Below are 22,960 nucleotides of genomic sequence, written 5' to 3' on the forward strand. Positions count from 1 at the left end.
TATGTTGGGTGCATATATATTTATAATCGTTTTATCTTCTTCTTGGATTGATCCTTTGATCATTAGGTAGTCTCCTTCTTTGTCTCTGTCCATGGCCTTTATTTCAAAGTCTATTTTATCTGATATGAGTATTGCCACTCCTTCTTTCTTTTGGTCTCCATTCACATGAAATATCTTATTCCAGCCCTTCATTTTCAGTCTGTATGTGTACCTTGTTTTGAGGTGGGTCTCTTGTAGACAACATATATAGGGGTATTGTTTCTGTATCTATTCAGCCAGTCTTTGTCTTGGTTGGGGCATTCAACCCATTTACGTTTAAGGTAATTATTGATAAGTATGATTCCATTGTCATTTACTTTGTTGCTTTGGGTTCGAGTTTATAAAACTTTTATGTGTTTCCTGTCTAGAGAAGATCCTTTAGCATTTGTTGAAGAGCTGGTTTGGTGGTGCTGAATTCTCTCAGCTTTTGCTTGTCTGTAAAGCTTTTGATTTCTCCTTCATATTTGAATGTGATCCTTGTTGGGTATAGTAATCTGGGCTGTAGGTTTTTCTCTCATCACTTTAAGTATGACTTGCCATTCCCTTCTGGCCTGAATAGTTTCTGTCGAAAGATCAGCTGTTATCCTTATGGGAATCCGCTTGTGTGTTATTTGTTGCTTTTCCCTTGCTGCTTTTAATATTTGCTCTTTGTGTTTGATCTTTGTTAACTTGATTAATATGTGTCTTGGGGTGTTTTGCCTTGGATTTATCCTGTTTGGGACTCTCTGGGTTTCTTGGACTTGGGTGGCTATTTCCTCCCCCATTTTCGGGAAGTTTTCAACTATTATCTCCTCAAGTATTTTCTCATGGCCTTTCTTTTTGTCTTATTCTTCTGGGACTCCTATGATTCAAATGTTGGGGCATTTAATATTGTCCCAGAGGTCTCTGAGGTTGTCCTCATTTCTTTTAATTCTTTTTTTCTTTTTTCCTCTCTGCTTCAGTTACTTCCACCATTCTATCTTTCACCTCACTTATCAGCTACCTCAGTTATTCTACTGTTGGTTCCCTCCAGAGTGCTTTTGATCTCAATTATTGCATTATTCATTATTGACTTACTCTTCTTTATTTATTCTAGGTCCTTATTAAACCTTTCTTGCATCTTCTCAATCCTTATCTCCAGTCTATTTATCTGTAACTCCATTTTGTTTTCAACATTTTGAATCATCTTTACTATCACTATTCTCAATTATTTTTCAGGTAGACTCCCTATCTCCTCCTCTTTTGTTTGGTTTGGTGGGCATTTATCATGCTTCTTTAGCTGCTGAATATTTCTCTGCCTTTTCATTTTGTTTAGATTGCTGTGTTTGGGGTGGCCTTTCTTTATGCTGGAAGTTTGTGGTTCCCTTTATTGTGAAGGTTGCTCCCTGTGGGTGGGGTTGGACTAGTGGCTTGTCAAGGTTTCCCAGTTAGAGAAGCTTGTGTCACTGTTCTTGGGGGGTGGAGCTGGATCTCTTCTCTCTAGAGTGCAATGAAGTGTCCAGTAGTGAGTTTTGAGGTGTCTATGGGTTTGGTGTGACTTTTGGCTGAATGGCGTCCTTTTTCTAAAGTCACTTTTATCTCTTTAAACTTTGGGGTCAATTGAGTTCAAATGTAACTCAGTGCACTCATCTCCCTCATGAGTATTCTTCTTCAGAGAGAGAAAATGATCAAGGAGAGAACTTGAGATGTTTCACTTCATAAAAATTTCTTACTTTTCTGAGAGTTTGCATTGTCTAAATTGCCCCAAAATAGCTCTACTAATGAGCGTGTACACTTAATTTTGGTCATCTGACTTCAAAATATATATGGATGACAATAAAACACCACATATTTTAACCTCCTTGCATTTCCTCTTGCATTGATTCATTTTGCTTAGAAAAAAGAAGATATACTCACTGAGGTTGTGGTTGTCCTTTTTTTGTCTCTCCTTGGCCAAAGCTCGAGTATCTGTTTCTGATCAAAAGGAAAATAATTGAAACAATACTTATTTCTACCTTGCAATCGTTCCAGTCAAAAAAAAAAATCAGAAATACATGTGAAAATATAATATTACTTATTCCAAGTGATATAACAAAAATTTTTGCAAATATTTAGAAATTTGAAACAACATATTAGTAAGAAGGCAGGGGCAAAACCTATGGGATTTAAATAGTAAAACCTGAATTTGTATTCTGGCCCTCCATTTAGTAGCCTTGGGGTCTCTACCTAAGTTCTCATCTGTGAAGTTGGTATGATATTTACTAAATATCATTGTTATGATTAAAAGAAGTAGAGCATATGGTAAATATTAGCTTTCTTAATCATTTTTATTATAATTATTCTCAGAACTTTGATTATTCAAAATTATTTCAATCTAAATTTTCACAACCTTCATTTTTTATAAATAATTATGATTTCTAAATTGAAAGAATTGGAACTAACTACATTTCTCAAATACCTATCAAACAAATCCATACTTTAAGTGACAGACACTTTATGTGCTATGTGGTTGTAAGCACTTGTGATAGTCAGACTCCAAAATGGCCCACCATATTCTCATTCATGACAGTCATACTTTTGATGGTTCCCTTTCATACTGAATAGGATTTATCTGTGAAACTGATATAATATTGTGAAAATGATTAGTGTGGCTTTCAAGACTAGGTCATAAAGGACATTTTCAGCTTCCCCCTTGGGTGTTCTTTGAATCACTACTTGTCAGATCATGAAGACACTTGAGCAGCCCCGTGGAGAGTTCTACATGGTAAAGAACCAAGCAGCACTGACTAGGAAGATGTGTGAGTGAACCATCTTGGGAGTGCATTCTCCAGCCTGTCGAGTGGCAAATATCTGTATCTCTGGCCAATATCTTGACTGCAACCTTACGCAAGGCTCTGAGCTAGAAGCAATTTTATAAATCACCCCTGGATTTCTGAAATATAGGGATTGTATAAGTTAATTAACATTTATTATTTCAACCTGTTAAGTTTGGGGTACTTTGTTATATAGCAATAGATAATTAATACAATGTTCTTTGAATTATTCTAGTTTTAAAATAGAAGTATAAAAATATATTTATTAAATTTTTATTATTTAATATTAAATTAATTAATTTTACTCTAAATAATTTGAATGCATAGATATTTTTGAGTCATTTGTTAGATTCCAAGAATAGAAATATTATATTTATTAAAAATGCTGATATTAACTAAAGAAAAATATTTAAAGATAAATATTTGAATGCCGAACTAAAAACATGTTACAGAAATTTCTATTAAATTTTATTTTATTTTATGGAGAAACTAACGCTAGACTTGTAAGTCAGGAGATCCTTATTTTGATCGACTTCTGCTTGTAATCAGAAGTGTACCATTGGGAAATAACTCCTCTGACTATTTCCTCACATACCTATTGAATTAACTTGAAAGCACCCCTGTAATTCCTTTAAGTTGTAACAATTTTGAAATTTATTACTGAAAATAGAGGGAGTTTTACACACTTGAGAAAGTTAAATGTGAATCATTGAAATCTGTGAAACAAGTTGAAAAGAGGAAAATCTATTTTTTCCTAATCTATTAATCTGTTATTTTGCAAACATGCTAATAAATTAAATATTTGCAATATCAAAATTAATCTATATTAAGTGAAAGTTAGCTAAGTTAAGTCGTTCAGTCATATCCAACTCTTTGCGACCCCATGGCTTCTCCATCCGTGGGATTTTCCAGGCAAGAATACTGAAGTGGGTTGCCATTTCATTCTCCAGGGGATCTTCCTGACCCAGCGATCGAACCTGAGTCTCCCACACTGCAGGTAGACTCTTTACCGTCTGATCCACCATGAAGCCCAAAGTGAAAGTGGAACTTAGTCAAACTGTTGTATACATATGACTAGAGGTTACATGTGTCTATTTGTATTTGTCCAATTCCTAAAATCACTGAGTTGAACTGTAAGTAATACTAACTTGTTGCTGGGTTGTTATAAAGAATAAAAAGGTGGATTTACTCTTGAAATGTTTCCCATTTTAACTACAGTAAGTCTCCGACCTATGAATGAGTTCCTTTCCAAGTGTGCATTCAAAAGTCCAATTTGTTTTTTTAGCCTAGGTAACCAACTAACACAGTCAGCCATACAGTACTGTACTGTAATAGTTTAATAATACTTTTCACACAAATAATACACACAAAAAATAAAACATTTTTAGTCTTATAGTTCAGCACCATGGAAAATACAGTAGTACAGTACAGTAACTGGCAATTCTTAGCAGGACCAGCTAAATCACATTGCTTTTACACTTGCTTTCAGACATCCTGGACTTGAAATAAAGATACTGTACTACTGTCCTCTATATAGTACTGTACAGTAAAGTACACAAAAGCATGCTTGTGACAATGTATGCATGCTTGTGACAATGTATGCCAGACAAGTGAACTAACTTATATGACTGAACATGCAAACGCACGTTCACATCTTTGATAGTTTGCAGTTTGAAGGTTCATATGCAGAAGACTTACTATAACTATTTTGATAACATTTCAAAAGTTGTCTTTAGATTGGAATTATATGTCACTCATGTCTTACAGAGCTGGTTTTTTTTTTTTTTTTAAGAAAACTATAAAAGCAACATTACCTGTAATTTCTCTTTTCATTGGTAGACTACTTGGACAAGAAGCACTTGTAAGGCCCATATTAACTGGTGAAATTTCCTGCTCACCACTATACACATCCAAAATACTTCCAGATACCTTTAAAGGAAAAAGGTAGAAAAGACCAATCAAATCTTCGGTGAATATTGATATATTTAGTTGTATTATCTTAAACTGACCAATCATTAATAGAAACTTGCAATATATAGCATTTTTAATTTTAAGCAAAAATGAATATGCATTAACTTTGTAAAATCTTTGGGTAATGCTTGTGGATAAGATATGCGAAAAAAGCTATTTGTGCTTAAGAAAAAGGAGAAATTAGTTTACCACTGAAGAAAAATTTTTATTAATATTTACAAAGTTATAGGAGTTTGATCCAGCACATTACCTGGTTATAAATGAATAAGATTAAAAATATCACTTTAGACAAAAATCAGTATACATATTAGTAAAACTTGAAAATTCATTACATATCATGAATTAGGCATAATAGTTGAATATTTTGGAAACATTAATACTATCAGTACTACCAGCAATTCACAGTCAAGAAGTGTTTTATACTGTTAATTGAGAAACTTTCCTTCCTGGAAGGCATACTTTTTCTCATTGTGCACTTAATGTTCTAGATTATTATAAATATCCAGCTGGTAACCAAAAGTAGTCTAAAACTGCTTTGCCTCAAGTGGATATAGGGTATATCTAATGATAGCAACACTGCAATTCTTAAAGTGCTCCTTGAGAGCAATTTTTCAGAAAGCTAAGATGCTTTATATACAATTCAAAATTGTTATTGAAAATGTGCTTATTGATTGATCTCCTAAGAAAATTAAATTTAAATAATATTCATAACTCAAGTTAATATTTATTATTCCAGAACAACCTACATTTAAAATGCAAGATTTGAACATTTAAAATATTTCCATTCTAATTATCTTTATTTCATTTCTGGGAAGTCAATCAAGAGCCGAATAAGCAGTACCTGTTTTCTTTCCTTTAAGAAATTATCAAACAAAGCTATATTCAGATTATTATGGAGACTCTAACTCTTTATTCCCATTTTTTGTAGAACTCCAAGCAGAAGGAAATTTTTTTAATACTTATAAAATCAGACTGAAAATAATCATGAAGAAAGGACACATGAAGACAAAAATTAGTTTCTGGAATAATAATCTACTAAACTATGTGATTAATATTGTTTATTTCTGAGGGAAAAATACTTGGAAAATACAGTGGAAATCAGGCTAATACACAAGTGTATATGCATAGCAACAAGAACATTACAGATTGCATATGGTGTTAGGATGCATGCTTTCATATATTGTTTCTTTTCATTATTTACTCTGTCAGGACGCCTCATCTTTATTTTATATAAATTCATTGATTATATAACAATGAAGGACAGGGAAGTCTGGCGTGCTGCATTCCATAGGGTTGCAAACAGTTGGATATGACTGAGTGACTGAACAACAACATCGTTTTAAAATGTATTTTTGCATCTTGGATATTAGAACTGAGCTACTGAGATATTTATTCCCTCTCAATTTCCTTATCTGAAAAATAGGGACAAGAAAACCTATCAAATTGGATAAATGATGAGTGTAAGTATCAGAATAATGCAATTAGAAACAAATTCTAAAAGCACACATTTCCCTAACATGTGAGTCATTTAGCTATATATGTAGAATTTTAAAGCTTCCAGGTCTTTTTTGAAAACCCTGTTGGTTATAAGTGGAGGCATCACCAACCTGAATTGTACATTTGCACTGTGTCTTTGAGAAACATAATGACATGCTGAACAAAAAGACAGGGAGTGAGAGAGAAAGGAGGGGGAAAGAACTAGGAAAAGGGCGTTTTTCTCTAAACAGCTTGAAATCAGATAGATTCAATGCAGCAGTAGCAAACAGTAGAAATGTTTAAGAGGAGCCATGTTACATTTGCATGGCAGCAATAAAGTGATAGGTTCCTAGCTAAAACATTACCCTGGGTCAATATTACTTGGTCCGACCATACCCAATGCATCTTTCTGTAGAAATGGGGCTAGAGTTCTGATAATGAATTCAACCCTGCTTAACTGTGGGTCTATTACATATCTATTAATATCTTCTCCTGACCTTCGGTTGTTCTTCAGTTGCTCCAGTAGTGTCTGACTCGGCAACCCTGTGGACTGCAGCATGCCAGGCTTTTCTGTCCTCCACCATGTCCTGATGTTGACCAGACTCACGTCCATTGAGTCGGTGATGCCATCCAAACATCTCGTCCTCTGTCATCCCCTCTCCTCATGCCTTCTGTCTTTCCCAGCATCAGGATATTTTCCAGTGAGTCACTTCTTTGAATCAGGTGGCCAAAGCATTGGAGCTTCAGGTTCATCATCAGTCCTTCCAATAAACATTCAGGAATGATTTCCTTTAGGATTGATTGGTTTGGTTTCTTGCAGTCCGAGGAACTCTCAAGAGTCTTCTCCAACACCACAGTTCAAAAGCATAATTCTTTGGTGCTCAGCCTTCTTCACGGTCCAAGTCTCACATCAACACATGACTACTGGAAAAACCATAGCTTTGGCTAGATGGACCTTAGTCAGCAAAGTAATGTCTCTGCTTTTTAATACACTGTCCAGGTTGGTCATAACTTTCCTTCCAAGAAGCAAGTGTATTCTAATTTCATGGCGGCAGTCACCATCTGTAGTGATTTTACAGCCCAAGAAAATAAAGTCTCTCACTGTTTCCATTGTTTCTCCATTTGCCATGAAAAGATGAGACTGGATGCCATAATTTCAGTTTTTTGAATGTTGAGTTTTAAGCCAACTTTTTTACTCTCCTCTTTCACTTTCATCAAGAGGCACTTAGTTCCTCTTCACTTCCTGCCATAAAGGTAGTGTCTTCTGCATATATGAGGTTATTGATATTTCTCCCTGCAATCTTGATTCCAGCTTCTGTTTCATCCAGCCTGGCATTTTACATGATGTACTCTGCATATAAGTTAAATAAGCCAAGTGACAATATACAGCCTTGATGTATTCCTTTCCCAATTTTGAACAATTTTGTTGTTCCATGTCCAGTTCTAACTGCTACTTCTTAAACTGCATACAGGTTTCTCAGGAGGCAGATAAGGTGGTCTGGTATTCCCATCTCCTTAAGAATTTTCCATAATTTGTTGTGATCCACACAGTCAAAGGCTTTAGCATAGTCAATGAAGCAGAAGTTGATGTTTTTCTGGAATTCTCTTGCTTTTTCTCCAGTGATCCAATGGATGTTGGCAATTTGATCTCTCATTCCTCTGCTTTTTCGAAATTCAGCTTGAACATGTGGAGGTTCTCAGTTCACTTACTTTTGAAAGATTAGCTTGGAGAATTTTGAGCATTACTTTGCTAGTGTATGAAATAAGTGCAATTCTGCAGTAGTTGGAACATTCTTTGACATTGTCCTTCTTTGAGATTGAAATGAAAACTGACCTTTTCCAGTCCTATGGCCACTGCTGAGTTTTCCCAATTTGTTGGCATATTTAGTGCAGTACTTTCAAAGCATCATCTTTTAGGATTTGAAATAGCTCAGCTGGAATTCCATCACCTCACTAGCTTTGTTCATAGTGATGCTTCCTAAGGCCCACTTGACTTCCCACTCCAGGATGTCTGGCTCTAGGTGAGTGATTACACCATCGTGGTTATCTAGATCATTAATATCTCTTTTGTATAGTTCTGTGTATTCTTGCTACCTCTTCTTAATAGCTTCTGCTTCTATTAGGTCCATATCATTTCTTTATTCTTTATTTCTTTATTACCATATCTTTATTATACCTTTATTGTGCCCATCTTGGCATGAAATATTCCCTTGATATCTCTAATTTTCTTGAAGAGATCTCTAGTCTTTCCCATTCAATTGCTTTCCTCTATTTCTTTCACTGATCACTGAGGAAGGCTTTCTTGTCTCTCCTTGCTATTCTTTGAAAGTGTGCATTCAGATGTGTATATCTTTCTTTTTCTCCTTTGCCTTTCACTTGTCTTCTTTTCCCAGCTATTTGTAAGCCTTATCAGACAACCATTTTGCCATTTTGCATTTCTTTTTCTTGGGGATGGTTTTGATCACTGTCTCCTATACAATGTTACAAACCTCTGTCCATAGACCTTCAGGCACTCTGTTCTATCAGATGTAATCCCTTGAATTTATTGGTAATTTCCACTGTGTAATTGTAACAGATTTTATTTAGGTCATACCTGAATGGCTTAGTGGTTTTCCCTATTTTCTTCAATTTCAGTCTGAATTTTGCAATAAGGAGTTCATGATTTGAGCCACAGTCAGCTCCCAGTTTGTTTTTACTGACTGTATAGAACTTCTCTATCTTCCACTGCAAAGACTGTAATCAATCTAATTTCAGTACTGACCATTTGGTGATGTCCATGTTAGAGTCATTTCATATGTTGTTGAAAGAGGGTGTTATGGTCTAATTTATGCCTTGAAGCATAATGATTAATATCCTATTTAATTTTATGTTGTAGGTACTACTCTATTTCATGTGAATGGCTAGTCACTTTTTAAATATCATTAGACAATTGGTTTCAATTTCAAAATATGTAATATATTTCCCATAATCTAAACAGCCTTTCCTCCATTCAAAGATATGAGTAAAATGTTAGTGAAAATTTAAAGATTACATACATATCAGGAAAGGGCTACAAACCAAAGTTATAATCTCAGTTCAGTTCAGTTCAGTTCAGTTGCTCAGTCGTGTTTGACTCTTTGCGATCCCATTAATCGCAGCACGCCAGGCCTCCCTGTCCATCACCATCTCCTGGAATTCACTCAGACTCATGTCCATCGAGTCCATGATGCCATCCAGCCATCTCATCCTCGGTTGTCCCCTTCTCCTCCTGCCCCCAATCCCTCCCAGCATCAGAGTCTTTTCCAATGAGTCAACTCTTCGCATGAGGTGGACAAAGTACTGGAGCTTCAGCTTTAGCATCATTCCTTCTAAAGGAATCCCAGGGCTGATCTCCTTCAGAACAGACTGGTTGGATCTCCTTGCAGTTTAAGGGACTCTCAAGAGTCTTCTCCAACACCACAGTTCAAAAGCATCAATTCTTCGGCGCTCAGCCTTCTTCACAGTCCAACTCTCACATCCATACATAACCACAGGAAAAACCATAGCCTTGACTAGACGGACCTTAGTCGGCAAAGCAATGTCTCTGCTTTTGAATATGCTATCTAGGTTGGTCATAACTTTTCTTCCAAGGAGTAAGCGTCTTTTAATTTCATGGCTGCAATCACCATCTGCAGTGATTTTGGAGCCCCAAAAAATAAAGTCTGACACTGTTTCCACTGTTTCCCCATCTATTTCCCATGGAGTGATGGGACCGGATGCCATGATCTTCGTTTTCTGAACGTTGAGCTTTAAGCCAACTTTTTCACTCTCCTCTTTCACTTTCATCAAGAGGCTTATTAGTTCCTCTTCACTTTCTGCCATAAGGGTAGTGTCATCTGCATATCTGAGGTTATTGAGATTTCTCCTGGCAATCTTGATTCCAGCTTGTGTTTCTTCCAGTCCAGTGTTTCTCATGATATACTCCGCATATAAGTTAAATAAGCAGGGTGACAATATACAGCCTTGACGTACTCCTTTTCCTGGTTGGAACCAGTCTGTTGTTCCATGTCCAGTTCTAACTGTTGCTTCCTACTTAGGTATTAAAGTCTAAGTCTTGGCTTTATCTTACAGACTAGTAGGCAACTGGATAGATATTTCATAAAGAAATATTTATTATTCTGGTTAAAAATCATTACTTTTTTCAGAAAAGCAAAATCATTGACATAGCAATAGGGAAATATAATTATTAGAAACAACTCACAAATTTTAAAAACACCTAGTAAAGAATTTATTATAAAATATTTTCATCAAGGTAGAACATATCTTGTCTTTTCTTAGACAATCCTTTCTTGTAGAAAAAAGTGAGTGCTTAATCAAAGAAACTGTTTTGAAGTGAGAAGTGACGAAAAGTGATTCCTGGTGTCGAAAATTCTCTACCCTGGATTTTTCACATCTCCCTACTAAGGTCATAGAGACTGAAATGGACTGGGATCTGGTCTGCCCATACAAACACTACCTTTCACAGTAGCCAATATTCCCTAAAGAAAATGAGCTTACAGATCAAAATATCAAAGCATTCAAGAAAAATGATTATTTTAAAAGTTAAGCAACATGTAATGTTAGAAATAACATCAAAAGCAAAAGTTTTAGTAATAAAAAAAGATTACATGAAACCAAGTTTTAAAAATTGATCTAATACATACTCTAAAGAAATAAAGGATGATGTTTGCAATAATTTATAGTCTAAAATGGAGCTCCCCTGGTGGCTTTGTGGTAAAGCATCTGCACCCTAGTTCAGGAAATGTGGGTTTGATCCCCAAATTGGGAAGACTCCCTGGAGAAGGAAATGGCAACCCACTCCAGTACTGTTGCCTAAGAAATCCCATGAACAGAGAAACCTGGTGGGTCACAGTCCATGGGGTCACAAAAGTGTCAAACACTGCTGAGTGACTAAACAACAACAATAATAATCTAAAATAAGAACAAGTAAACATAAAAATGGCCAACGTGATCATGAAGAAATAGGAGACATGAAAATATAATACCTGAAAAAAGAAGAAAACCATAAAATGGAAAAATAGCATAATACATAAACTGAGAAAGAAATAAAGGAATTAGTAAATTATAAAAATCAAATTAATCTCTCAGAAGGATGAAGGACCAAGAAACCAAACATATAAAATAAAATCTAATTAGTATGAAGGACAGAATTATTAGAACTAAAATATAGATAGGTATTAAGAGAGTCAGGGAGAAAAAAATAAAAATTGTAAGGAATAAAATAAGAAAGAATAGATATGCATTCCAGAGTTAACACTAAATCAAAGATGAAACTATTGTCTTTAATCTCATCTTATTTTGTTGTTTCACTTTGACTTAAAAATCAAAGGGCCTATAGAATATCAAAGAAGGAAAGCCTACATCCTGATGCATTACAGTTAAACTTAGGAATGTACAATGACAAAGAGAAAACATAGAAGCATGATAGTAAGAAGAGATTATGTTCAAAGGAATAAGAATTTTATTAACATAAACATTTTAAATAGCAAAACGAATGAAAAAAGAAAGTGAATAAAAAGATCTTAAAACACAGAGTTTTATATCCAGCCCAATATCATCTACATGTGAGGTCATGATATAAAATATTCTAAGAAATATAAAATGCTTAAGAATGCTTACCCACAAATACAAACACTGAAGACAGTTTGGGATGAAGTAAATATGATATAAATAAAAAAAACATGTTATAAGTAAAATATTAAACATCATGGTAAAGTGGCTATAGTCTAAAAGAGAATAGGAGAATCAAGATAAAAAATAAAATAAACTATATAACCACCTGAACTGCCTCTTGAGAAATCTATATGTAGGTCAGGAAGCAATAGTTAGAACTGGACATAGAACAACAGACTGGTTCCAAATAGGGAAAGGAGTATGTCAAGGCTGTATATTGTCACGCTGCTTATTTAACTTATATGCAGAGTACATCATGAGAAATGCTGGGCTAGGTGAAGCACAAACTGGAATCAAGATTGCTGGGAGACATATCAATAACCTCAGATATGCAGTTGACACCACCCTGGACTTCTCTGGTAGCTCAGATGGTAAAGCATCTGCTTATACTGTGAAAGACCTGGGTTCAATCCCTGGGTTGGGAAGATCTCCTAGAGAAGGAAATGGCAACCCGCTCCAGTATTCTTGCCTGGAAAATCCCATGGATGGAGGAGCCTGGTAGGCTACAGTCCATGGGGTCGCAAAGAGTCGGATACGGCTGAGCAACTTCACTTTCACTTTCACTTTATAGCAGAAAGAGAAGAAGAACTAAAGAGCTTCTTGATGAAAGTGAAAGAGGAGAGTGAAAAAGTTGGCTTAAAGTTCAACATTCAGAAAAGTAAGATCGTGGCATCTGGTCCCATTACTTCATGACAAATAGATGGGGAAACAATGGAAAAAGTGACAGATGTTACTTTTGGGGGCTCCAAAATGACTGCAGATGGTGACTGCAGCCATCAAATTAATAGATCTTTGCTCTTTGGAAGAAAAGTTATGACCAATCTAGACAGCATATTAAAAAGCAGAGACATTACCAACAAAGGTCTGTCTAGTTAAAGCTATAGTTTTTCCAGTAGTTATGTATGGATGTGAGAGTTGGACTATAAAGAGAGCTGAGCACCAAAGAATTGATGCTTTTGAATTATGTTGTAGAACTCTTGAGAGTCCCTTAGACTGCAAAGAGATCCAACCAGGCCATCCTAAAGGAAATTAGTCCTGAATATTCATTGGAAGGACTGACGCTGAAGCTGAAACTCCAATACTCTGGCCACCTGATGTGAAGAACCGACTCATTGGAAAAGACCCTGATGCTGGGAAAGATTGAAGGCGGGAGGAGAAGGGGATGCCAGAGAATGAGATGGTTGGATGGCATCATGCACTCAATGGATATGAGTTTGACTAAACTCAGGGATCTGGCGATGGACGGTGAGGCCTGGCGTCCTGCAGTCCATGGTGTCACAAAGAGTCAGACATGACTGAGCGACTGAACTGAACTGATATGACCGTATAAATCCATATTAAATCTAGATAATATCAGTATGATAGGGTTGGAGTGGTAAGGAAGTGAATGACTGTAAAAGTGGTAAAAAGGGGAAAAGTACTAAAGAAAAACATATTAAAATATGTGACATAAATAATTTTTAAAAAATGAGAAAAACAGGTGAAAAATATCAGTAGTGATAATAAATGTAAGTAGGTCAAATTTCTCAGCTAAAAGTTTGACAGTTCAGTTAAAAGATAGTGTTTAGATCTATGTAGCTTACAAGAGACACAGCTGCATTACAAAAGAACACACAAGACTGAAATTTAAAAGATGGGAAAAGATATGCCCAGCAAATTATAACCATAGGAAGCTGATGCAGCTCTATTAATATCAGAGAAAATAGACTAAAATTAGAAAAATTATTAGGAATAGAGACAGTCACTATCTAAAAATAAAGAATTCAATTCTCTAGAAAGGCACAGCAATTACAAGCAGATGTGTACCTAATAAAATAGGGGAGACTGTAACATTTTCAGGAAACATACCATCTGAATTTTGTACAAATATTTCCAGACAGTAGAGACAATAGGGAAACATAGTATGGGAAGCAAATATGAGGCAGAATGTTTATACTACAAGGAAAAATGAATAAATCCATCAAAGTAATGAAAGATTTTAAGACATTTCTTCCTATTTTTGAAAGGTCAAGTAGACAAAAATAATCAGTACTGTTCTAGTTTTGAATAATAAAAGTGAAATCCTGTCCTAGTAGACATGTTTATAGTTCTGTATCTAAAAATTACAGAAAACACAATATTTTCCAAGTACATACAGAACATATATAAGTATTGATCACCAAAAACTTATCACCAAAAACAAAAACAAAAAAAATGAAAAACTTCAAAAATTTCATTGAGTCCTTGATTACCTAAATATTTAGAAAATTTTTAATGATTTAAGAGTAAAGACAAAATCACACTGGAATTCAAAAATAAATGAAAGATACAGAAAACACACGTAAGGAAACTTTTGGAATATGGCAAAGTAATGTTTTGAAGGACATTTATACCCTTAAATATGAGAAAAAATAGATAAAATTTTGAAATTTGATAGACTGAGTATATTTTTCAAGAAGTCAGAAAAATTGCCAAAAAAAAAAACCCAAAGCAAGTAAAACAGATAGTAGTATAAGATCATAAATCAGTGAAAAACAAAACAATGCAAAAGACAAAATTTTGTTTTGTTTTTTTCAGTTAGCAAACGACAGGCCTCTTGTAAGACTAACTAAAGGAATAAAGACTAAACAAATGATATTTTAAATCAAAGAGGGATATAATCATAGTAAAACTTAGATTTATGTTTTTTCCTCAAGGATCAGGAACAAACAAGACTGGGATACCTGCTTTCACCATTTCTTTTTAACATAGTATTGGAAGTCCTAGCCACAACAATTAATCAAGGAAAAGAAAGTCATCCAAACTGAAAAGGTATAAGTAAAAATGTCTTTGTTCACAGATGACATGATCTTACGTTTAGAAAATCATGAGATTCATACATACACATACACACACAACAGTATGAAAGCTAATACATGAATTCAGCAAAGTGGCAGAATAAAAAATCAACATGCAAAAATATGTTGCATCTTTATACACTAACAGTGAGCAATCTGGAAAGGATATTAAGAAATCAATTTCATGAACAATAACATCAAAAAGAATAAAATATTTGGGAATAAATTTAACCAAGGAGGAAAAGACTTAGATACCAAAAACTAAAAAACACATTGCTTAAAGAAATTAAAGAAGACATAAAGAAATGGAAAGCTATCTCATGTTTTTTGATGAGAAGACTTAGTATCAGTAAGAGGGCAGTACTATCCAGAGCAATCAACAAATGCCTCCAATCCATATTAAAATCCTAACAGTGGTTTTTGCAAAAATATAAAAACCCACCCTAAAATTCATATGAAGTCTCATGGAACCCTGAATAGTAAAAATTACCTTGAAAAGAACAAAGTTGGAGGGCTTAAATTTCCATATTTCAAAACAAAATGTTTATTACAAAACAATTGTAATCAAAACAGGGTGGCACTGACATAAAGACAGACATATAGAGAGTGGGATAGAGAGTCCATAAATTATTACTCAAATATATGGTCAAATGATTTTTGGTAAGGGTACCAAGGCTATTCAATGGGGAAAGGACAAATTCTTCAACAAATAATCTTGAAAAAACTAGAGAGCCATATGCAGAAGGAAGTTGGACTCTTAGACCATGAACAAAATACTCTAAATGGATCAACAACTTAAACATATGAGTTAAGGCTATAACTTTCTTAGAAGGAAAGATAAGGGAAAAATCTTCATAAAAAATTTGGTTTGGTGATGATTTTTTTGGTATAATATCAAAATCACAGGCAACAGCAACAACCAAAAACAGATAAACTGGATTTCATAAAATTTAAAACTTTTGTACATTAAAGGACACTATCAAGAGAGTGAAGGGAAAACCCACAAAATGGGAGAGATTATTTACAAATCATTTATCTTTTAAGAGAGTAATATCTAGCTACATAAACTCCAATGACTCACAGAAACAGCAACAAAAACATTCCAATTTTAAAAAATGAGCAAAGAACTTAAATAGACATTTCTCCAAAAAAGACTTCTAAACAGTCAATAAGGACACTGAAATATACTCAACATCATTAGTCATTAGGGAAATATAAATCAAACCCACAGTGTTTTACCACTTTATCCTCATTAACGTGACTGTTATGAAAAGGAAGGAAAACAAGTTTTGGTGAGGATGCAGAGAAACTTTTACCCTTGTGCCTTGCTGCTGAGAATGTGAGATGGTGCAGCCACTGTGGAAAATAGTATGACAGTTCTTCAAAAATTAAACATAAATTAGCTTATTATCAATTTCTCACCTCTAGATATTACCAGTACCAGTCAAAAGTAGAGTCTCAAACAGATACTTGCACACAAATGTTCGTAGAAGCATGAAACAGCCAAAAGGTAGTAACAATCCTAATGCCCATCAATAGATGAATGAATAATGGATAAATGAAATGTGGATAGTGGATGAATGAAATATACCGTACATATTATGTTATATTACTCAGCCATAAAAGGAAATGAAGTACTAATACATGTTATGATATTAATGAATCTTAAAAACATTATGCTAAATGAAATAAGCTGACAGAAAAGGACAAATATATGATTCCACTTACATGAGATACCTAGAATAGGCAAATTTATACAGATAAAAAGGAGAATAAAGGTTATTAAAGTCTGGACATAAGGAAAATAGGGAGTTATTATTTAATTGGTGACTTTTTTAATGTTTTCTGTTTGGAAGAATGAAAAATCTCTGTGAGTGCATAGTGATAATGGTTGCACAACATTGTGAATCTATGTTATGCCACTGAATTGTACACTTTAAAATGTTTAGGATGGCAAATTTTATGTTAAACATATTTTACCATAATAAAAAAAAGATAAGAGAGATTACCTACAATAATTTCCTAATAACTGTGAATGCTTAGGTGAAATACATAAATTTCTAGAAAAACATTATTTAGTAGAACTGACTACATAATAATTAATAGCATCTCAAGCTTGAATAGTCTTATGATTACTGAAGAAATAAAAAAATACTTTAAACATATTATGCAAGAAAATATCTGGATTAGACAGTTTTATGGGCAAGACTGTCACATTTTCAGGAAACATGCCATCTCAATTTCGTACAAACATTTCCAGACAATAGAGACAAGACAGAATATGTTCCAATTCATTGAGACTGAAACCATATGAAAACAGTATAAGAAAAAATATTACAGAAACATTTTATTCATGACTATAAATCTTAAGCAAAATATTATTACTTATTTAAATTCAAGAGAATATAAACAAGGTAAGTTGCCATAATCAAATTGGGTTTCCCATAAATATATTTTATGATGTTAAGAGAGAAAAAGAAACCATATGATCATCTCAACAGATTTAAAGAACTATCTGATAAAATTCAATCCCATTTTTTAAAAATTATTAGTTTGTGAGCAGGCAACAACTTCCAATTATAGAAAAATATTTCTTTGCCTGTTTAAAATCAGTCCTTCCCTATAAGAATTAATTGTTCATATATCCATTTACACTCATCAGGCCAAATACAATAAAGGAAAACATATATGATCTGACCTAAATTCCACATATGTTTTTTTCAGTTTGGCTTCTTCCCTCTCCTGGAAGGGATTGGGGGCAGGAGGAGAAGGGGACGACAGAGGATGAGATGGCTGGATGGCATCACTGACTCAATGGACATGAGTCTGAGTGAACTCCGGAAGCTGGTGATGGACAGGGAGGCCTGGGTGCTGCGATTCATGGGGTTGCAAAGAGTCAGACATGACTGAGCAACTGAACTGAACTGAACTGATTACCTAGTTATGATATTTTTTTTCTTTTATTTTGTTCATTGTTGTTCAGTCACTAAGTTGTGTCTGACTCTTTGCAACCCCATGGACTGCAGCACACCAGGCTTCTCTGTCCTACACTAACTCCTGAAAAGTGAAAGTCGCTCAGTTGTGTCCCAATCTGTGACCCCATGGACTACAGTCTATGGAATTCTCCAGGCCAGAATACTGGAGTGGGTAGCCTTTCCCTTCTCCAAGGGATCTTCCCAACCCAGGGATCAAACCCAGGTCTCCTGCATTGCAGGTGGATTATTTACCAGATGAGCCACAAGGGAAGCCCAAGAACATGGGAGTGGGTAGCTCCCTTCTTCAGTGGATCTTCCAGATCCAGGAATTGAACCGGGGTCTCCCACATTCTAGGTGAATTCTTTACCAATCGAGCTATGAAAGACACTAACTCCTGGAGTTTGCTCAAATTCATGTTTATTGAGTGGGTGATGCTACCTAATCATCTCACCCTCTGCCACCCCTTGCTCCTTTTGTTTTCAATCTTTCCCAGCATCAGGGTCTTTTCCAATGAACTGGTTCTTCACATCAGGTGGTCAAAGTATTGGAGCTTCAGCATCAGTCCTTCCAATGAATATTCAAAGTTGATTTTCTTTAGTACTGACTGATTAAATCATTGGTCAGTTTAAATTTTCTTCCATGCTCTCACATCTCAAGATCCTCAAGGCCTTCAGCCTAAATTATGTCCTTCCTTTCAGCATTCCTCTCAATTAGTTCCCAAATGCTCCTCTCAGACAAACATGTTTTGAAATACAACTTTCTTCTGATCTCTCCTAGCTCAAAAAGCATGAAATCTAAGTCTCTCCCCTTTAGCTCATATATTAAGCTCAAACTTATGTCTAGTTTTCAAAAACCTCATTCAATGGTCCCACATTATCTAGTCAATATTATTTACTACTACTAACAAGTTCTGAAAGATTTCTCATCACCACATACAAATATGTAGACTATGTCCAAAAATAGATTTTCCACTCCAGTGGGAGTGAGGAAGAAAGAGGATAGAATGTTGTCAAATGGAATCTATGAATCCACATATGAAGAATTTTTTAAAGATAATAAAATACAAGCATTATCATAGCATATATATGCAAAGTCATAGACAGTTGAGTTTTTATTATATGCCTGATATTCAGCTAAGCATGTCTCATAGTAATAACAAATAGCAGAATTTCAAGTAATCTTTATAACAAATTTATGAGTGAAGTCTCATAGTTCCCATGTTAAGTATAAATAATTAAAAGTCTGAAATAATAAGTAATTATCTTAAGACCATACAGTTGTAATAAATAGAAGACTTAGGGTTAAAATTTAGGTCTAACACAGAAGATAGATTCTTTCCTACCTATCCAGCTGTGGAAGGGACCCTGCCTTAACATTTTTAATTGTAAAAAGTATTTTGAAAACAAAATGTTGGAAGCCATTCGAGAATATTTATCTCAGTATTATTCTTTACCACTGCTATTTTCTGCACTTCAAATGTCCTCATACCTTCTTTAAATATCAAAATACAATCTACAGGCTCAACTTAAGATTCAAACCATCTCCAACACTCTCCCTTATGGCATCCTGGTTTATTATTTTTCTTCACCAAAACACTATAGTCCTGGAAAACTTTACCACAAATTTAATAACTTTATTTGTTTTTATTGTTTCACCCCTCTTCATTTATAATCACTCAGCAAGGGAGAGGGTACCATAGTATATACTCATCATGTTTCTGAAAATTGATTATTTATCTAAAACTGATAATTTTCTGGAGATACATACATGTGCATTTGTGTGTGTATAGATACATATGTATACACACATATACAATATGCATATATGTTTTATATATTATATATGTGTGTGCACATGTTGTGTGTATCACGTATCTCTCTCCCAGATAATCTCATTATAAATACAGAAAAGAAAAAAAATCATCTCTATACTTACCTATTTTATTTCCAGATAATTTTTCAGAATAAATACAAAAAGAAAAAAACTTATAAACCCATACATAGATGTGCATGCGTGATATCTATATTTCTATATCTATATCAAATATTTAGTGGGGTCTCATGTGAAAGTGAGGGGAAATTTTAAGTTGTTTGTGTTCCCTATTTTGCTTTTCTCTGAAGACATTTATTGTGAATGCAAAATGGCAAAACTGATCATTAGACTATTAGATAGAATAACTGTAGGCATAGAAAGAAGATAAACTTCAGGAATAAAGAGTGAGCACTGTAGGACCATGTATATCACACAATGTAAGCACACATAAAAACTGGCACTAAAAAGATTATTTTATTTCCTTTTGTGTGTTTATTCATTTAAACATGGTAAACTAGATTTTTCCAGTTTTAGGACACTCACAATTGATCTTTCTCTGACTTTATTTTCTTTGTTGAAGCAGGGCTATGAGGTTTGAATGATAAACATTGAAAAGAGAAGTCCCACTGAGTTATTATTTTTTTGTTCTATTATAAGTGAATAAAAATAATCTGTTGGGCGGGAGTGGGAGATTCCTGTCCTTGACCAGCTGGCTCAAAACACAAATAGAAAAGATAAAATACAAAACAGAGAATGGTGTAACGCAGAAACTGCTTTTGCATCATATATTTCTTATGTATAGGAAATCTATTTTTTATATATATACATAATCTACTTAGTACTAAATTAATGAGAATAGTAATTTAATGTAAACACTACAACACATAATTAATGGAACCCTCACTTTTTGAAAAAAAGTTCAAATAAAAGAGCATTTTAACTAGACTACAAAATATTTTTACTGTAGCCAGAGCATTAAAAAACTATCTTGTAAGAAAACAAGCTTGTCAATACAGCAGATTATAAATTACACTTTCAAAGCTCAACTTCTACATACCTTATTTTATTGACTACTAGTTTATAAAGTTTAAATTCAGTATTTAAGGTGGTTTCATCTCCAAACAGTGAAAGAATTCCAAAATGCACTTGCTCACCAGTTTTAACTTTGAAGTGTCTATAACCTTCACAATAGCAATGGTTTTCTCTTTCTCCTTCATCATTTTCTTTTCCTTACACTTGCAAACAATAACTGGGAGAGCTATGCAGAAACTTCTAAGGTGAACTTTGGTTCTTCCTTGGACTTTAAGTCTAATCTGGTCTAGACTGTGATTGACAAAAGCTTGCTTGCTGGTGTTACGCAGTCCTTTCAAGTTCCAACCAAGCACAGGGGGTTGTTAATATTTACTCAATCTCTGTCTCTGAAATAGTCTTGAACTATAATAGTTTACTGAGATTGCCAAGTGCCACCAGCATTTACAAAGCTATGATTGAAAAATACCCATCTATGATAAAATAAATAAGTTACTATGCACAACCATCTTTGAAAGGAAGAGGTGAAATGAAGACCAAAGGGTAGAAGTTATAGAGAGACAGGTTTAAACTCAGAAGCTAACAATTCTTTGGCTGGAATGTGGCAGAGGGTCAGATCAGGCTAAGGTCCCTTCAGATCCTAAGATTCTTACAGTTCTATGAAATGGCTTCTTCTGAAGCTACTAGTGCAGCAGAGTGGGTAAGATTATTGCATCTGGTATCATACAGGATTGGATTCAAACCCCTACCCTGACATTCACTAACTGTATGAGCTTGAGTCAGTTACTGAACTTCTCTAAGCCTCTTTTCTTATTTACAAAATGCTAATAGGCAATAGTTTCTATCTCACATGTTTGTTGTAGTAATTAAATTTTCGTGAAAAGTATTTTATACAATTCTTGTCCCACAGCAAGTACCCAAGGCATAGTAGCTATCATTACTACTGTTATCCTTATTGCTGCTTATGCCCATTAAAAAAATTTCTAAATGGTAATGCATAATGGAAACAACTTTAAAAAATATTGTGTGTGAATTTTAAAATATTTATTTCATATGTATTTGCTGAGCACCTATCATTTGCTAGGCATTATACTGGGTGCTGCGAATACACTAATGAACAGATTACTTTCTCAGCTTTTGGGACACAGCAATGAATAAGGCAGACAAAATCACCAACTTCAAGGAGTTCACATTCTAGGGGTGGGAATAGACAATAAATGGGTAAATAATATAATAAACCAAATAATTTTTGTAACACTAATCCTAACCATCAGAGGGAATTAAATAAGATACTGATGTAGGATGTATGGGATGGGATCTTTCTGCTCGGGTTATTGTGGAAGGCCTCTCTGACAAGTTGATATTGACTAAAGATCTGAGGCATAAAAAGACAGTCATCCAAAGATCTGGGACAAAACCATTCCAAGCCTAAAAAAGGAAGTTCAAGAGTCCTAAAATGATAACATGCATGTCACATTCAGTGAGCAGGAAAAAGGCTATCAAGACCAGGGCCTAAAGTTAAAAGGAAGTGCTGACTATGAAGTGTCTTGGTTATACTCTGAGGATTTCAGGAAGTTAGCAAAAAGTTAAGCAAGGAGAAACAGGATCTGATTTTTGCTGTGTGAAGATCATTCTGGCTGCTGTGTGATCCACAGCTGTACAGGGGTCAGAAGCAGCAGAGAAATTAGATTGGAGTCAGTTTCTGACATTCAAGTAAGAGATGATGTTAGCCTGGAAAAGTGTTTCAGTAGAACAGCTGCTAAGTTGTGAGATTCAGGAAATCTTGGATCCTGATTAGAACAGCATACTGATAAATGTGGGGATGAGGGAGTAAGAGAATGAAGAAGGATGACTTTTTTTTTTTTTTTTTTACTTTATTTTACTTTACAATACTGTATTGGTTTTGCCATACATAGAAGGATGACTTTTTGAGGGAGGGTAGTTCTAGATAGGTAGGGAGGGGAAAAAATACTTCTTTTCAGTCATATTAAGTTTGAGACCTCTTTTGGAAGAACAAAAGATGTTAGGGTAGTAGTAAGACATGTGAATCTAGCATTAGGGGAGAGAGCTAGGCCAGAGAAGGGTTGAGATTACTGATGGAACATACAGGTACATGAGAAAAGAAGATTAAATTCTGAGCCTAGGAGCACTTTAGCATCTAAAAGTCTATTAGAAGAGAAAGAACCAGCAAGGTGGATGAAAAGGCAAAAAATATGGTGCCACAGAATCCCAGTTAATACTTCAAGAAGGAGAGAGTGGTCAAACATGGCAAAGGCCACAAAGAAATCAAGTTTGGTGAGACTGGAGAATTTACTATTGGCTTCAGTATTGGTTGGTTTTAAGAGCTCTTTTGGAATTATAAGGGACATAGCTGTACTG

General features: G+C 34.6%; 1 protein-coding gene across 3 annotated transcripts in view; it reads right to left on the reverse strand.

The window, feature by feature from the left end:
- TFEC (transcription factor EC) overlaps window positions 1–22,960 on the reverse strand; it is a 111,338-nt gene that overhangs the window by 22,802 nt on the left and 65,576 nt on the right. For 2 of the 3 annotated variants that reach the window (XM_005679165.2, XM_013963314.2), the window contains exons 3-4: window positions 4,625–4,739; window positions 1,915–1,971 (exon numbers count right to left, since the gene is read on the reverse strand). In XM_005679165.2, coding sequence (XP_005679222.1) covers window positions 1,915–1,971; window positions 4,625–4,739 — 172 coding nt within the window. Of the gene's footprint in view, window positions 1–1,914; window positions 1,972–4,624; window positions 4,740–20,706; window positions 20,805–22,960 lie in introns of those variants that run through there. The other variant, XM_005679166.3, reaches the window with a different exon arrangement.

The sequence above is a fragment of the Capra hircus genome, chromosome 4 (genome assembly GCF_001704415.2).
Source record: "Capra hircus breed San Clemente chromosome 4, ASM170441v1, whole genome shotgun sequence".
NCBI lineage: Eukaryota > Metazoa > Chordata > Mammalia > Artiodactyla > Bovidae > Capra > Capra hircus.